A 13,357-nucleotide genomic window follows, 5' to 3' on the forward strand; every position below is an offset into this window, starting at 1 on the left:
TTTCCGGTGAGGGGGAAAAAAAACAGGATGAAATTTGTGTGAAAACATTATTCTGTTTTTCAACTGGCTCTAATTGCAAAGGTGATCAGGGTTCAATTATCGTTTGGACTCACCAACATGGGACCCCAGGGGAAGTAGGAACCCCTCCCTGGGTCTCTGTGCAGCCTCCCCAGATCTTCAGGCCCACTATTCCCCAGAGTAGGTGGAACCATCACTCTGCCCACCCAAGGCACCAGGTATCACAGAGGAGGAAGTAATTTCTGACTGGTATAGGCCAATAGCCAACTTACTTCCTTCACCCCCCAAAGCGTGGAGGAATCAGGGAGGGAATCGTGCTTCTCTGAGGATTGAGTTATTCTCTGTATTCTCTAGTGCTGAACTGGCAAAGAAACAAAATGGCTTTTAGGATCCAAGCCCGGGGTCTAGACTTGACCCCACTTGATCCAAAAGAATATCTGATGCCAGCAGTGTCCTGATCCATAGTATGATTTGTGTTCTAGTCGGATCCACAAAACTATCACATCGCCAAACTAAGTAACTCTTTGGGCAAAATAATCACGACCCATTATTTTCTGGCCCAGTTTCCCATTTTTTTTAAATAAATACTTCAACATAAAGAAAATAAACAAAGACCATGCAAGTGATAGTCTGAAGCTGCTAAAGTTACATTGCAGGAGAGATGGAACCAGCACAAGGAAAACATTCTTATGGTTTTTTTTTTCCTGAAGAAAATTGGTTAATCTTGGGTTCAGACTTTCACTCACTCAGCAGGCCTGTCCCACAGTATTTACTTAAAATTGCAGCAAAGTGCATTAAAACAATGTTAAAGATGAGCCACCAACCCGCAGAGAGAAAATAAAACCAAAGACACTATGATTTAAGACTGGGGCATGCTTGGTGTCCTCAATTCAGATGCTTCTTCTGCTTTATCATCTGGTGCCCCTTTGTTAGCTAGTGTTACAGATGCAGTGAAGATCTTTGCAAAAAAGAGTGCAATATTTCAGCGTAATGTCCCGGGTTTACTTGTATCCGGGACAGGTCTTATAAATATCAGACCTGATTCTCCATTGCCCTAAACCGCACGCTGTCATTTATTCCTGTGCAAAGTGGGCAGTAAATACCATCAGATCAGAAGAGCAGTGCCCCACACCATGGTGGCAGAGATGTAAGGGTGTATCTCTGTTTCAAGCTGGAGGCATCAATTCTAGCTTGAGGAGACAGTCCTGTAATAGTGCCGATCAAGCTAGCACGCTACAAATAGAATGTATCCATGGCCATGCAAGAGATTAGCTGCCCGGAGTAAGTGTCCAGTGTCTCAGACGGGTCTGGGCTCAGGACAGCAAGCTCCTCCCATCGCTTGCGCCGCTGCTGCTACGTTCTATTTTTAGCATGCTAACACTATCAGAGCTAGCATGGGTATATCTCCTCGAGCTGGAGTTTAAGCTTCCAACTTGAAGTGTCGACATTCCCCAAGGCTACGTCTTCACTGTGGAGGAAGGGGCATGATTCCCAGCTCATGTAGACATACTCACGCTTGCTGTCACTGAGCTAACGCACCAAAAATAGTAGTGTAGCCACGGCAGCATGGGCACCGTTGCTAGCCGCCCCGAATACAAAGCCCCCTGAGCCCCATGGATACGGACTCGGGACGGCTAACCCATCCTGCCGCGGCCCGTGCTACCAAGGTTACACTGCTATTTTTAGACTGCTGGCTCGATGAAAGCTAGCACAGAGTATGTGTATGCAAGCTGGGAATCACCCCCACAGCTCATAGTGTAAATGTAGCCTTAATGACAATGCATGGGGCAGGGTAGAGGGGAAACAGGGCTCCTTGTGTACTGCAATGCTGTAGGGCAAGTCTAAACAGGGTCACATTTGAGAATGAGCATGAATACAGCCCTGTGAGTGGGAACTAGTTTAAAACACTCACTGTGCACTGATGGCTCACTTAGCAGACCCACCATTCAAGAAGAGCAAAGAGGCCGCCTAGTTGATTTCAACAGGTAGCTAGGAGTTCTGCCAAACTGGTGAAGGTCTGGCCAGAGCCTCGCAAGCTTCACCAGTCTCTTACCAGCAGATGGCCATTGCAGCCATGGTGTAGTTTAGAGCAGACTCGGGGTGTGCACTGACAGTATTTCTGCAACCCAGTTTTCTTTAGATGACCTCTGTTCACACAAAACAGGCTGTCCTCAACTGTGGGCCGTGCAGGGTATTTTATAGTCTCAGAGCAGAATCCACTTTCCTCTACTGCTCGTCTAAGACTGAGACAGCTGTTTCTTAATATCCACAAACAATGATGATATCTTTGGCAGCGCACTTGCATAGAAGCTGTCTGAAGCTATTTTCACATCAGTCCCTTCCCTTCAGCCGCCACAGCCCATCAAATCCTCTCTCTCAGCCTTTCCAGCCTGCCGTCGGAGCAGGAGGAGGGAGGAAATGGAACATTTTATTTCTGATTTATTGTTGGTACATGTATATCCAGCTACCCACTAGAAGGCATCAAAATTAAAGAGACAAACCCAGCAGTTGAAATAAAGACACGCTATCTGGCAGCCTGTCCCAGTGCAACGAATCAAACAGTTACCACTGAATTAAAATCTATGGCCTAATGGCCAAAGGTGCTAAGCACCCGCTCCTCCCATTGGACTAGACTGTCCCCAGTGGCAACTTGGCACCATGGGTGGTTATATACTCCAATCTGATCTGGTAGCATTTACCACCACTGACCCCTTGTGTAAATGACTGCAAAAGGTGCAGGGCACCAGAGCATGAAACCCAGTTGCAGATGCTCAGCACTTTGGAAAAACAGGCCATTAGTATTTTAAAAATGCAAAGCGTCTGGAGTGGAGGGACATCTGATGCAAAACTTCCATGTAGCTTGCTTGCATTTGTTTTTTGGGATTCAGTGGTGTCTAGTGTTTAGGGTGGGGGACTGAGAGTCAGGACTCCTGGATTCTAATCTTGCTTTATCAGCAATGTGATATGATAGTATGGACGAGCTGCTTATAATCCCTCTTCTATAGTTTACTCGTCTGTAAAATGGGTATAATAAGACTACCCCATGGGACAGAGAGGGTTCAGCGCTCCTAACGTAGTTGCCTTAAATCCTACCACATTCCTGTGCGTTGGAACCACTCCCGTCTGCCTGGGATCATTGTTCTGTTTGGCATCTTTTCACCAGCACTAACATTTACTTTGAAAAAGGAAAGAGAAAAACACAAACACCCCCAGTTCCCCTCACCTTCCAGACCTCCCCCGTCCTAACACACACCAACACCCTAAACGGAAAACAAACTGTGGGCTCAGAAGCCCTCCAGTGTCTCTTTGTACCGTATGAGTTCATATCTGGAAGAATGAGCCTGTAATATAATAACTTGGATTCCGACAGTAGAGAATTTATTGTGGTATCTTTCACAGGTGGAAATTATTAGAAAAAGCTAAACAGCTTAGAGGGCAAAGGTTTTGTTTAAAATGCATAACAAACTGTAACTTAGCACCATTTTTATAGCAGAGCTACAGAAAGCAGTTTTTGGCTTCACATGGGCAGCAGGCTAAGGAGACATTCTACTTAACAGTTTGTCTCTTTCAGGAAGGACACGGTACAAGCAACTAGCTTTGGTAAATAATACTCCCTCTCCTGTCCAGTTGGTAAATGGTTAGAAGCAGGACATGAGTGATATTTGATATAGATGCAAGATGCAGATTCCAGATTTCAAGCAGAGTGTGGGGGGGGAAGGCATTTGGCTCTGGAGTTTTGTATCAGCCAATGGTGGTGGGGGGGCCACTGGAAAAATTCTGAGCCAGAATTCTAACGACAGCAGGAAAGGGGAAGCATGAACCATTGTTGCCAGCTCTTGAGATTTTATCATGAGTCATGTGATATTTGGTGTTTTTCTTAAAGCCCCAGCTGCTGGAGTCAGGTGATTGCATGAGACTCTCAGCTTTCATTTTTCAAGAAGTTGGTTTCTAGCCCTCCTGCTTGCAGATAAAAGCTTGTAAATGTAACCCAAGTGTATCCTAAAGGCTCAGAAAGCAAATATAAAAAACCCCAAATATATCCCTCTCATTATTTTGAAGCTATCTCCTGATTCTGGGGGCTGACTCGTGCCTCAGTCTGGCCATATTGTTGAATCCATGATTTGACTTCTCAGCCCATTTCTTCTCCCGGGCTTGTCTCCGTGGGATCAGTGTACTCAGACCGGGAATCACTTGTATTCTGCAGCAGGGTCAGTAGGTTCCGTTGTCACCTGTGACAGATCTGTAGGCAGAATATATTCCAAAGACAAACTCTGAAGGGGAGAATTTTGCCTTAACTCTGCTAAAATGAGAGAGGTTGTGCAAAATCTATTACATCACACGATGGCACCGATTGTAAATTCAAATCTAATCTCAGAGGCTTGCCACCCACGGTCTGTAGCACCTGTGTGTACAGATGTGGTGGGGGGGTGGATACACTTCTAGCAAGATCTGACAGTTGAATCTGGCTGTCGCTCACAGCTGTCTTCCCTCTAGATTACACTGTAGGGGAATTCTTACTGGAGATATTGGTCCACTGTTGAATAGTTGCACTGATTATTTTCCGTCCTTTGGGTATGTTGGGAGAAAGCATGCCTGAACTCACAAGCAAATGTCTGGTATGAAACTGTAGCGACATCTGTGTAGTATTTTAATAGGGCTGCATCTGTTTTCATGGAGGGTAAGTGAGATCCCAGGGTGATAGTGGTCATGCACACACCTGGACAGCTAGAATGAACTACTGTTAGCCAGACGTCTACATGAGTGGAATGAGTTGATCATAAGGCTAACTGTCCTAAGAGCCTGCAGAGACACCTACAGATTAGCAGATATGCCTGTTTATCTAGATATCCAGCCATAGTCATCAATATAGCCATGGTTGGTCTTGCCAAACTCTGTGGCCATGGGGTGGGTGTTGTGGGAAGGAACAAATACAAAGCCATAATACTCCTTTGCCCTGCTGGCATTCTAACCACTGGTGCCTCAGCCCTGACATTCATGCCTAAGGCCCTACCAAATTCACGCCCATGGAAAACGAGTCACAGACCATGAAATCTGGTCTCCCCCATGAAATCTGGTCTTTTTTGTGATTTACTCTATACTATAAGGTAAAAGTATACAAAAATACACCCCTAGTTCTGTGCTGCTGCTGGCGGCGGCACTGCCTTCAGAGCTGGGCACCTGGCCAGCAGCTGCTGCTTTCCGGCTGCCCAGTTCTGAAGACAGTGGAGAAGGAAGGGTGGCAATTCCATCACCCCCCCTCCAATAGATTTGCAACCCCCTTTTGGGTTGGGACCCCCAGTTTGAGAAACGCTGGCTTAAGGGCTTTACATGTTTATATGTTGCCACTTTTAAATACATACTCATATTTTGTTATAACACTGTGAAATTTAAGATTTAATTATCTGAAACCATGAAATTCAAGATTTTTAAAATGCTATGACCATGAAATTTATGAAAATGGACCATGAATTTAGTAGGGCCCTATTCATGTCCCTTCACAAGACCTTACATGCTATGGCCGCTGGCTACAGGCACGTGCTGGCTGCAATAGAATCAGTGAGCAGTGGTTGCAAGGATGGTTCTGTGTGCACTTTCACAATACCACACGAGCTGGAGTCACAGATGCAGGGCTGGTCCATCCATGATTAGTCAACTTGCATTTGCTACTGCATGGTTCACTCCAGATGTGAATCCTTTTGGGTTTCTCAGAACAGCCACACAAGTCAAGGATTGGGTTAAGAATCTGGCCCATAAAGGGGCCTTGACTCCAACTGTGCACCCAGAGAAATAAACGTAGACAGCTGATTTGTGAGTAGGAATACCACTGCACCCACCAGCATGGCCCTCGGCTCCTACATCACCGCCACGCTCAATAACCTTTTTGTTTCTCTTTTAGGGCCGCTGTATCAATTTCACCCGAGTGAAGAATGCTGAGGCACCGCTGAAATACCCACTCAACCATGCACACCCTCCCTCCTCTCCGCCCCCTGCCCCGATCTACAACCCTCCACCCCCTGCCCCGATCTATACCCCACCTCCTCCCAGTTCCCCCACTCCTCCCACCCCATCCCCATCGTCCACTCTCCCTCCACTGCCCCCGCCTCCCCAGGCCCCGGCCCCCAACCGAGCCCCTCCTCCCTCCAGGCCCCCCCCTCGCCCTTCCGTCTAGGGGCTCAGCCTTGTCCCTGTCTCTTCCAGAAGCATTCGGAGGGCTCTTTCAGCAGTACTGTAACAAACTTGTCTTGGGGGGGAGGGGGGCTTATAGGAAGCCTTTACATTCTGAAATGGGTGACAATAGAACAAACCACTTATTAGTCTTTTTATCTATTTACATATAATCCCATAATGCATCAGTCTTGCCAAACCAGCAAGGAGAGAAAATCCAGGGGGCTGCAAAAATGAGGCCACTGGAGAAACATAAATCACACTTCAGCCCTCCCATCCTCTGTGATTTACCACAGTGATCCTGGAAGAAATTGGAAATTAGACTCGCTCTTAGAAAATTCAGAGACTGTAGGGCAATCCTCCACAGTGAAGGGCACAGCTGAAAGCTTCCTACAGATCATGTGGAGATCACAATGGGCTACTTTGCCACAACTGCATGAGTTCTCTTCTTGTTGCAGTGCTTCAGATTAATATGGAAAGCTGATTATTTCTCACATGCCTGCGAACAGCAGGATAAAACAACGAGGAGTGTTAGATCTTTGATTTTTAATCTGAAAAAAAAAAAAAAAAGCAGCCATCCCAATGGACTTTGTTCTGGAGAATGAACGGGGCCATCATCCTTTAGTTCCCAGGAGGGTGTTGGAGTAGGTGTCTGGTGTATGGATTTGTGTATGTTGTTATGTGGAAGTGTGGGTGAACGAGGCTGAAGTATTACTAGAAAAATGAATTACATGTAAAAGAAAAAGAAAACCCACAGGAGGGCTCCAACCCCACACCTGAAGAAGAAGAGTTCATGAAAGATCAGCCTTCCATGTTCTCAGCAGGCTATGGGTCCGGAGACCACTGAGCAAAGGAGCCTATGGAAGAGGAGGTTGAAAGAAGAGTCGTTACACTACGCTTCGCTAACAGTGCCTGTCTGATGAGTGCAGCAGAGTAATTCAGTGACCGTTTCCATTTTAAAATGAAGGTTTCTGAAACAGCTGAACTGGGAATGAGTGGTTGGTTCTATTAAGTTTTTTTTTTAACTGCAATCCCCTTAGGCTTCTTAAATCCTGTAATTGTCATCAGTTTCACAGAATCTCACCCCTGCCTTTTTTGTTTGCAAATTGCCCTCTTCCACCTTACCAACTTCTCTGCTTTGATGTTTGTTTTCCTTTCCTGAATAAGCACTGGATGTCTCCCATACACTTTGTCAAAGGGACACAGTGCGGCTACATCTTGCTCTTGTCACTTCCATTATCAGTTGTTGGCCAAGGCGAAGTCATGCACAAAGTTGCCTGAGATGGGAATCAGTCTTCGAAGAAATGCACTGGCTGCATTTCTCCATGTTTTCTCCTTCTTTTTATTTTTTTCCCAGTGGTACCCTCCCCCCATAGTTTACAATACTGCGTATGTACACGTTTTAACCTATAGTAAACTTCCTGAGCACCTGCCTTTGTAACACAGTGCTAGAAATAGACAAGATCAAGATTAAAGTCAAACCTCTGCCTCCCTAGTTTACTTTTACAATCAGCTCCCATGACATGAATATCTCCCTAGAAATTGCCACATCATAAAGACAAATCATCTTTGTAGCTACAATTCTATGAATATCGAAGGGTTTTCATACTCATGTAAAGCAGGTGGTTTTTCAACCACAGATACGCTTTGCCAAGTAGTTACTCCAGTGTTGTTGGAAATATTGCTTTTCTAGGGGAAAAGGCTATTCAAGAAAGAGGAACAGAGCAGATATAAAGATAAAGACCCAGTCAAGGAACGAACTGGGATATTTTTTGTCAGGGACCTTTATAAACAGTCCCTTTCTATCAGGCTCAGATTCAGCCCAGTTGGCACTCACCAACTCTTTGGTCAGTGTGTCTTATGTCATATGGAACAAATGACTTCATACAGGGATCACAATGTCTCTGAGGTCTGCAGCCATGTGCGGGCTGTTATTTGAAAGGGCCGATGTAGCCACCATCACAACTGTTTTGTCTGCAGGCAGCACAGAGCAGTCCCCACTTTTGACATTCACTGGGTTAGATGCTACTCAGACTGTAGCAGGTACTGGCCACGGTCGGTTCAACAAGACGACGTTAGGATTGTCAAGTGGGACTGGAAATCTTGGAAAGCCCTGCAAAGGTTTGGTTGGACTTCCCCTTGAGATGGATGCCATCCAGTTAAATAGCTGAAGATGGAAAGTGTAATAACTGGGAATAGTGTAATAATGTCCCGCTGGATTGCTAGGTATTTCTCTTATCAGATCCTCAACGGTACAAAAAAGTTTGGAAAGAAAATTATTTTTTAACCAAATGACATTAAGAATATCTTTTTTTAGTGTCAACCAGTAAATCAGAACAACTGCTGGGGGAAAATAAATGAGTTTACTACTCTAAGACTAAAAGTAGTGTTTGCAGATTCCTATAAAAAATTCTTTACCACAATTTAAGAGGAAAAAGCCCCCTAAAGGCCCGCCCCCCCAAAAACAAACTTAAACAGAGTAACAGAAAAGCTCGATCAGGCCAGAAAAAAAATAATTTTAATGTATCCCTGTACTACAATCCTTCTCATGAGTAAAAACAAACTCCAAATTGTTGTTGTATATATTGTTGTTGCATGCTTACCATATGTTAGATGGAAGCATTTCCTATCCAGTGTGGATAAAAGAACATTTTTCAAGTTGTAGTAAATTATTATAAAGCCAATGATATTTCATGGCATGTTATTGTATCAAGCTGTGCTTGTTGTATTTTTGTTCTTTATGTTTGTATTGCTTTTTATAAATGTACAAATATTTCCTGTAGTGACGAGTACCTGCTTTACATAGCATTAATTGAACTACAAGGAAGATGGGCTATATACACTCCTCGATCCATTGAATGGGAGTTATGCACATGGATCTAGGGTAGCGTGTAGCCATACTGCAGTGGGTGTGTATAGAAACACCTAGTGATAAGCAAATGCCTATTTTTTATTAACTGAACACAGAATCATTAACTGGTTATTGACCAGCTATTTACTAGACATTGAACATGCAGGTTATTAACTGGACATAGAATCAGAGTGCCCACGGGTAATCTAAGTTACTTGTTTTCAGTAGGCCCTGACCATGTAAAATGTACTCAGCAAAACCAGAGCAGATGTTGGCTAGCAGAATTTACCTCCAGTGTCATATTTAAAATCAACCTATGGGTGTACAATTATGCAGGTTTGGAACCTGGTGCCACTGAAGTGAATGGGAGTTCTGCAATTGACTTCAACAGGCACAGGACCACGGCCACATTTTCTGGGGCTGCAGTAGGTGCATGTACTAAATTGAAAGGGACATGGCACAAACACCAACCTTTGTGCATGTATGCAGAGGCCCATTTGTGTGTTCTGAAGAGGCTTTCAGCAGGTGCAAAACATCTAGGTACACGGTCCTTTGCAGACATGTGCTCCTGCAAATGTGTGGCCCTAAGTTTCCGAAGAGATGGTCCTAAAGCTCTGAAATGAATTTTCCCAAAGAGGAGAAGATTTCTGATAGCAGATGGGTCTTTAAACTGTAGCAACCTGCATGAAACTTGGAGGCAGGAGCACAGATTGGAGGAGGGAACCATTCAGAGAAGGCTTCAGGAAGTCAGCCTGTGTTCACGTGGCTGGAATGCTAGCTGCAGTTTCAGCATCTCTGTAAATAGTTCTCTTAATAAAGGGCCAGTTTAGGTTTACAAGCATGGAGTCCTTTTATGTATTAGCCAGCATGTAGTACACGAAACATAATCTGGCAGACAAAAGCGTAACAAAATCCAGTGGCAGGAAACTGAGGCTAGACAAATTCAGACTAGAAATAAGGCACACATTTTTAACAGTGAGGGTAATTAACCATTAGAACAGTTTACTTAGGCATCTGATGGATTCTCCATCACTAGAAGATGGGATGTCTTTCCTAAAGTTATGCTTTAGCTCAACCAAAAATGATGGGCTTTATGCAGAAGTGACCAAGTGAAATTCTGCTGCCTGTTTTAGGCAGGAGGTCAGACTAGATGATTGGAAAGGTCCCCTTCTGACCTTAGAACCTGTGAATTTATGAAAGATCAGGTCTTAGGGAACCAGGCGGGTAGCTGCACTTATCTCTAAATTTCATTGTATTGCATTAATATGAAGAGAGAAAAGGAAATAACTAAGGTGCGGCAGGTGGAGAGATTGGGGAGAGGGAAGGGAGTAAAGGCACCTTTGCCAAAGCCAGAATCTGAATGGAAATTAAGACCAAAAGGACATATCTTCAACTGAGTGGGACTATGGTGATTGAGATCAGCTGAGGCTTGGGCCCAAAACCCATTGAATATGCGTGCTTAAAGTTAGGCTCCTACATTCATATTTGGGCACCTTAGCAGAAGCGAGCTGAGTTTCCAAGGTGCTGAGCCCCCACCAACCTCACTGAAATCCAGGGGAGTCACAAGTGCAGGGCACTTTTGAGAAAAAAAAAAAAAACGGACTCCTTTTGTTGAGGTGCCTAAATATGGAGTTAGGGGCCTAGCAGAGAAAGGTGGCTGGAAGGGGAAGCTGGAGAAATTCAGACTGACAATAAGGTGGGAATTCATAATGATGAGAGTAATTAACAGGGAGGGTAATTAACCAGCGGAACAATTGAACCAGGATTAAGGTGGATTCTCCATCATTGGCCATTTTAAAATCAAGGTTGGATGTTTCTGTAAAAAATCTGCTGTAGGAACTATTTTGGGGAAGTTTTCTGGCTTGTGCGATACAGGAGGTCAGACTAGATGATCACAATGGTCCTTTATGGCCTTGGAATCTATGAACTTGTCTACACTCGAAATGCTACAGTGGCACTACTAACGCTGATGGGAGGGGTTCTCCCATCAGTATAAGTAATCCAACTCCCAGAGAGGAAGTAGCTAGGTTGATGGAAGAATTCTTCTGTCCACCTACCTCTGTCTGCACTGGGGTTAGGTTGATTTAACTACATGGCTCAAGGGTGTTGATTTTCTACACCCCTGAGCGATATAGGTGGGTCAGCCTAACTTAGTAGTGTTGACAAGGCTTATGAAACTTTAGGCAACCAGGTTTGACAATGTTGGCCATAATTTCACATCGCCTTCCAGTGACAATTAATGCTATGCAAACGAGGTTGAATGAACTGGTGTACTGTATACAGACATATGGTACCCTATGTATCCCCTCCTGATAGAACTTTCCTGTTGTACATATTACAAAGCTGTCGTTCCAAACTAGCCATTTGAAGGCAAATGTTCATTACAGAACAAAAGGAAGGAGCTGAACGGTGAAACATCTGCTCTGCAGTTTCAACAGGAATTAGGGTTTCATTTTTTGTATTGTTTTTACCACTTGCACATGCAAAAATATGGAAGTAACAGAATTGGTCTTGATAGCAATGAACAGCTCTGAGTGATTTGTTCTGAATAGGACACTCAGGCCTGGGACTTATATTATTCTTTATTCATGTACATTTTTTATATTCAATGCTCTACATCAATCTGTGTCCAACAGCCTGAAAGAAATCTGCAGTAGCATTTGACGAGGATTAAGAACATTTCAAAATGCTGAAAAGTTACAAGCTGCTGCTGGCTGTAATTTGAAGCCTTTGTTCAAATTAGCTTTGTGATCTTCCAAATTCTCCAGATACTCCATGTTGTGTCAAAACATGTTCTGTCATCATTTAGATGATGGGGAGTTGGAAGGGAGGGGAGGGGGCTGTCTAGTTTCTTTGAGAACTCTAGCAGTGTTTGAGTCAAGAATATTGCTAATAGCTGGGAATGATGCAGCAGTGGAAAGGAAACGCGCTTTATTTTTTGATATTGACTTCAGTGTTGATATCCCAGGACTGGTTGGAAGAAGACAGTTAAGCCAGGTTTAAATGATGATGTTCTACTCCCTGTGTTTGTTGCATGTGTCATTTGTTAAATTCAGTCATTACCCTTGCTGATCTTGAGGTTATTATTAAAGAACTACACTAATTCATGCCTGTTTCTATATGTTGTGTTTACTAGACAAAGGCGAACGCACTAGGATAAAAGCAGGAGAACCTGCTCCATGTAAAACTTCCCTTTCATCAGTGTGGCATACCAGTGTTCTGCTGTTGTGGGTTTCTAATAGAATATTTCCTTCCATGGAGGAAATGAAGGGAGATTGATGAAGATGGATGCATAAGTGGCATGACAAAGGCCCTGATTCAGCAAACCATGTAAGCACAGGCGTAAATTTAATCATAGAATCATAGAATATCAGGGTTGGAAGGGACCTCAGGAGGTCATCTAGTCCAACCCCCTGCTCAAAGCAGGACCAATTCCCAACTAAATCATCCCAGCCAGGGCTTTGTCAAGCCGGGCCTTAAAAACCACCAAGGAAGGAGACTCCATCACCTCCCTAGGTAATGCATTCCAGTGCTTCACCACCCTCCTAGTGAAATAGTGTTTCCTAATATCCAACCTGGACCTCCCCCACTGCAACTTGAGACCATTGCTCCTTGTTCTGTCATCTGCCACCACTGAGAACAGCCGAGCTCCATCCTCTTTGGAACCCCCCTTCAGGTAGTTGAAGGCTGCTATCAAATCCCCCCTCATTCTTCTCCTCTGCAGACTAAACAATCCCAGTTCCCTCAGCCTCTCCTCATAAGTCATGTGCTCCAGACCCCTAATCATTTTTGTTGCCCTCCGCTGGACTCTTTCCAATTTGTCCACATCCTTCTTGTAGTGTGGGGCCCAAAACTGGACACAGTATTTCAGATGAGGCCTCACCAATGTCGAATAAAGGGGAACGATCACGTTCCTCGATCTGCTGGCAATGCCCCTACTTATACAGCCCAAAATGCCGTTAGCCCTCTTGGCAACAAGAGCACACTGTTGACTCATATCCAGCTTCTCGTCCACTGTGACCCCTAGGTCCTTTTCTGCAGAACTGCTACCTAGCCATTCGGTCCCTAGTCTGTAGCAGTGCATGGGATTCTTCCGTCCTAAGTGCAGGATTCTGCACTTGTCCTTGTTGAACCTCATTAGGTTTTTTTTGGCCCAATCCTCTAATTTGTCTAGGTCCCTCTGTATCCGATCCCTACCCTCTAGTGTATCTACCACACCTCCTAGTTTAGTGTCATCTGCAAACTTGCTGAGAGTGCAGTCCACACCATCCTCCAGATCATTAATAAAGATATTAAACAAAACCGGCCCCAGGACCGACCCTT

The 13,357-nt window shown here is 44.5% G+C and overlaps 1 protein-coding gene across 1 annotated transcript in view; it reads left to right on the forward strand.

Moving 5' to 3' along the window:
• ANTXR1 (ANTXR cell adhesion molecule 1) overlaps nucleotides 1-12,141 on the forward strand; it is a 181,850-nt gene extending 169,709 nt beyond the window's left edge. Inside the window, exon 18 of the mRNA XM_054019546.1 lies at nucleotides 5,915-12,141. Within this exon, the coding sequence (XP_053875521.1) occupies nucleotides 5,915-6,187 (273 nt within the window). The 3' untranslated portion in view covers nucleotides 6,188-12,141. The remainder of the gene's footprint in view (nucleotides 1-5,914) is intronic.
• The last annotated feature ends 1,216 nt before the right edge of the window (nucleotides 12,142-13,357 follow it).

Source organism: Malaclemys terrapin, chromosome 2 (genome assembly GCF_027887155.1).
Source record: "Malaclemys terrapin pileata isolate rMalTer1 chromosome 2, rMalTer1.hap1, whole genome shotgun sequence".
NCBI lineage: Eukaryota > Metazoa > Chordata > Testudines > Emydidae > Malaclemys > Malaclemys terrapin.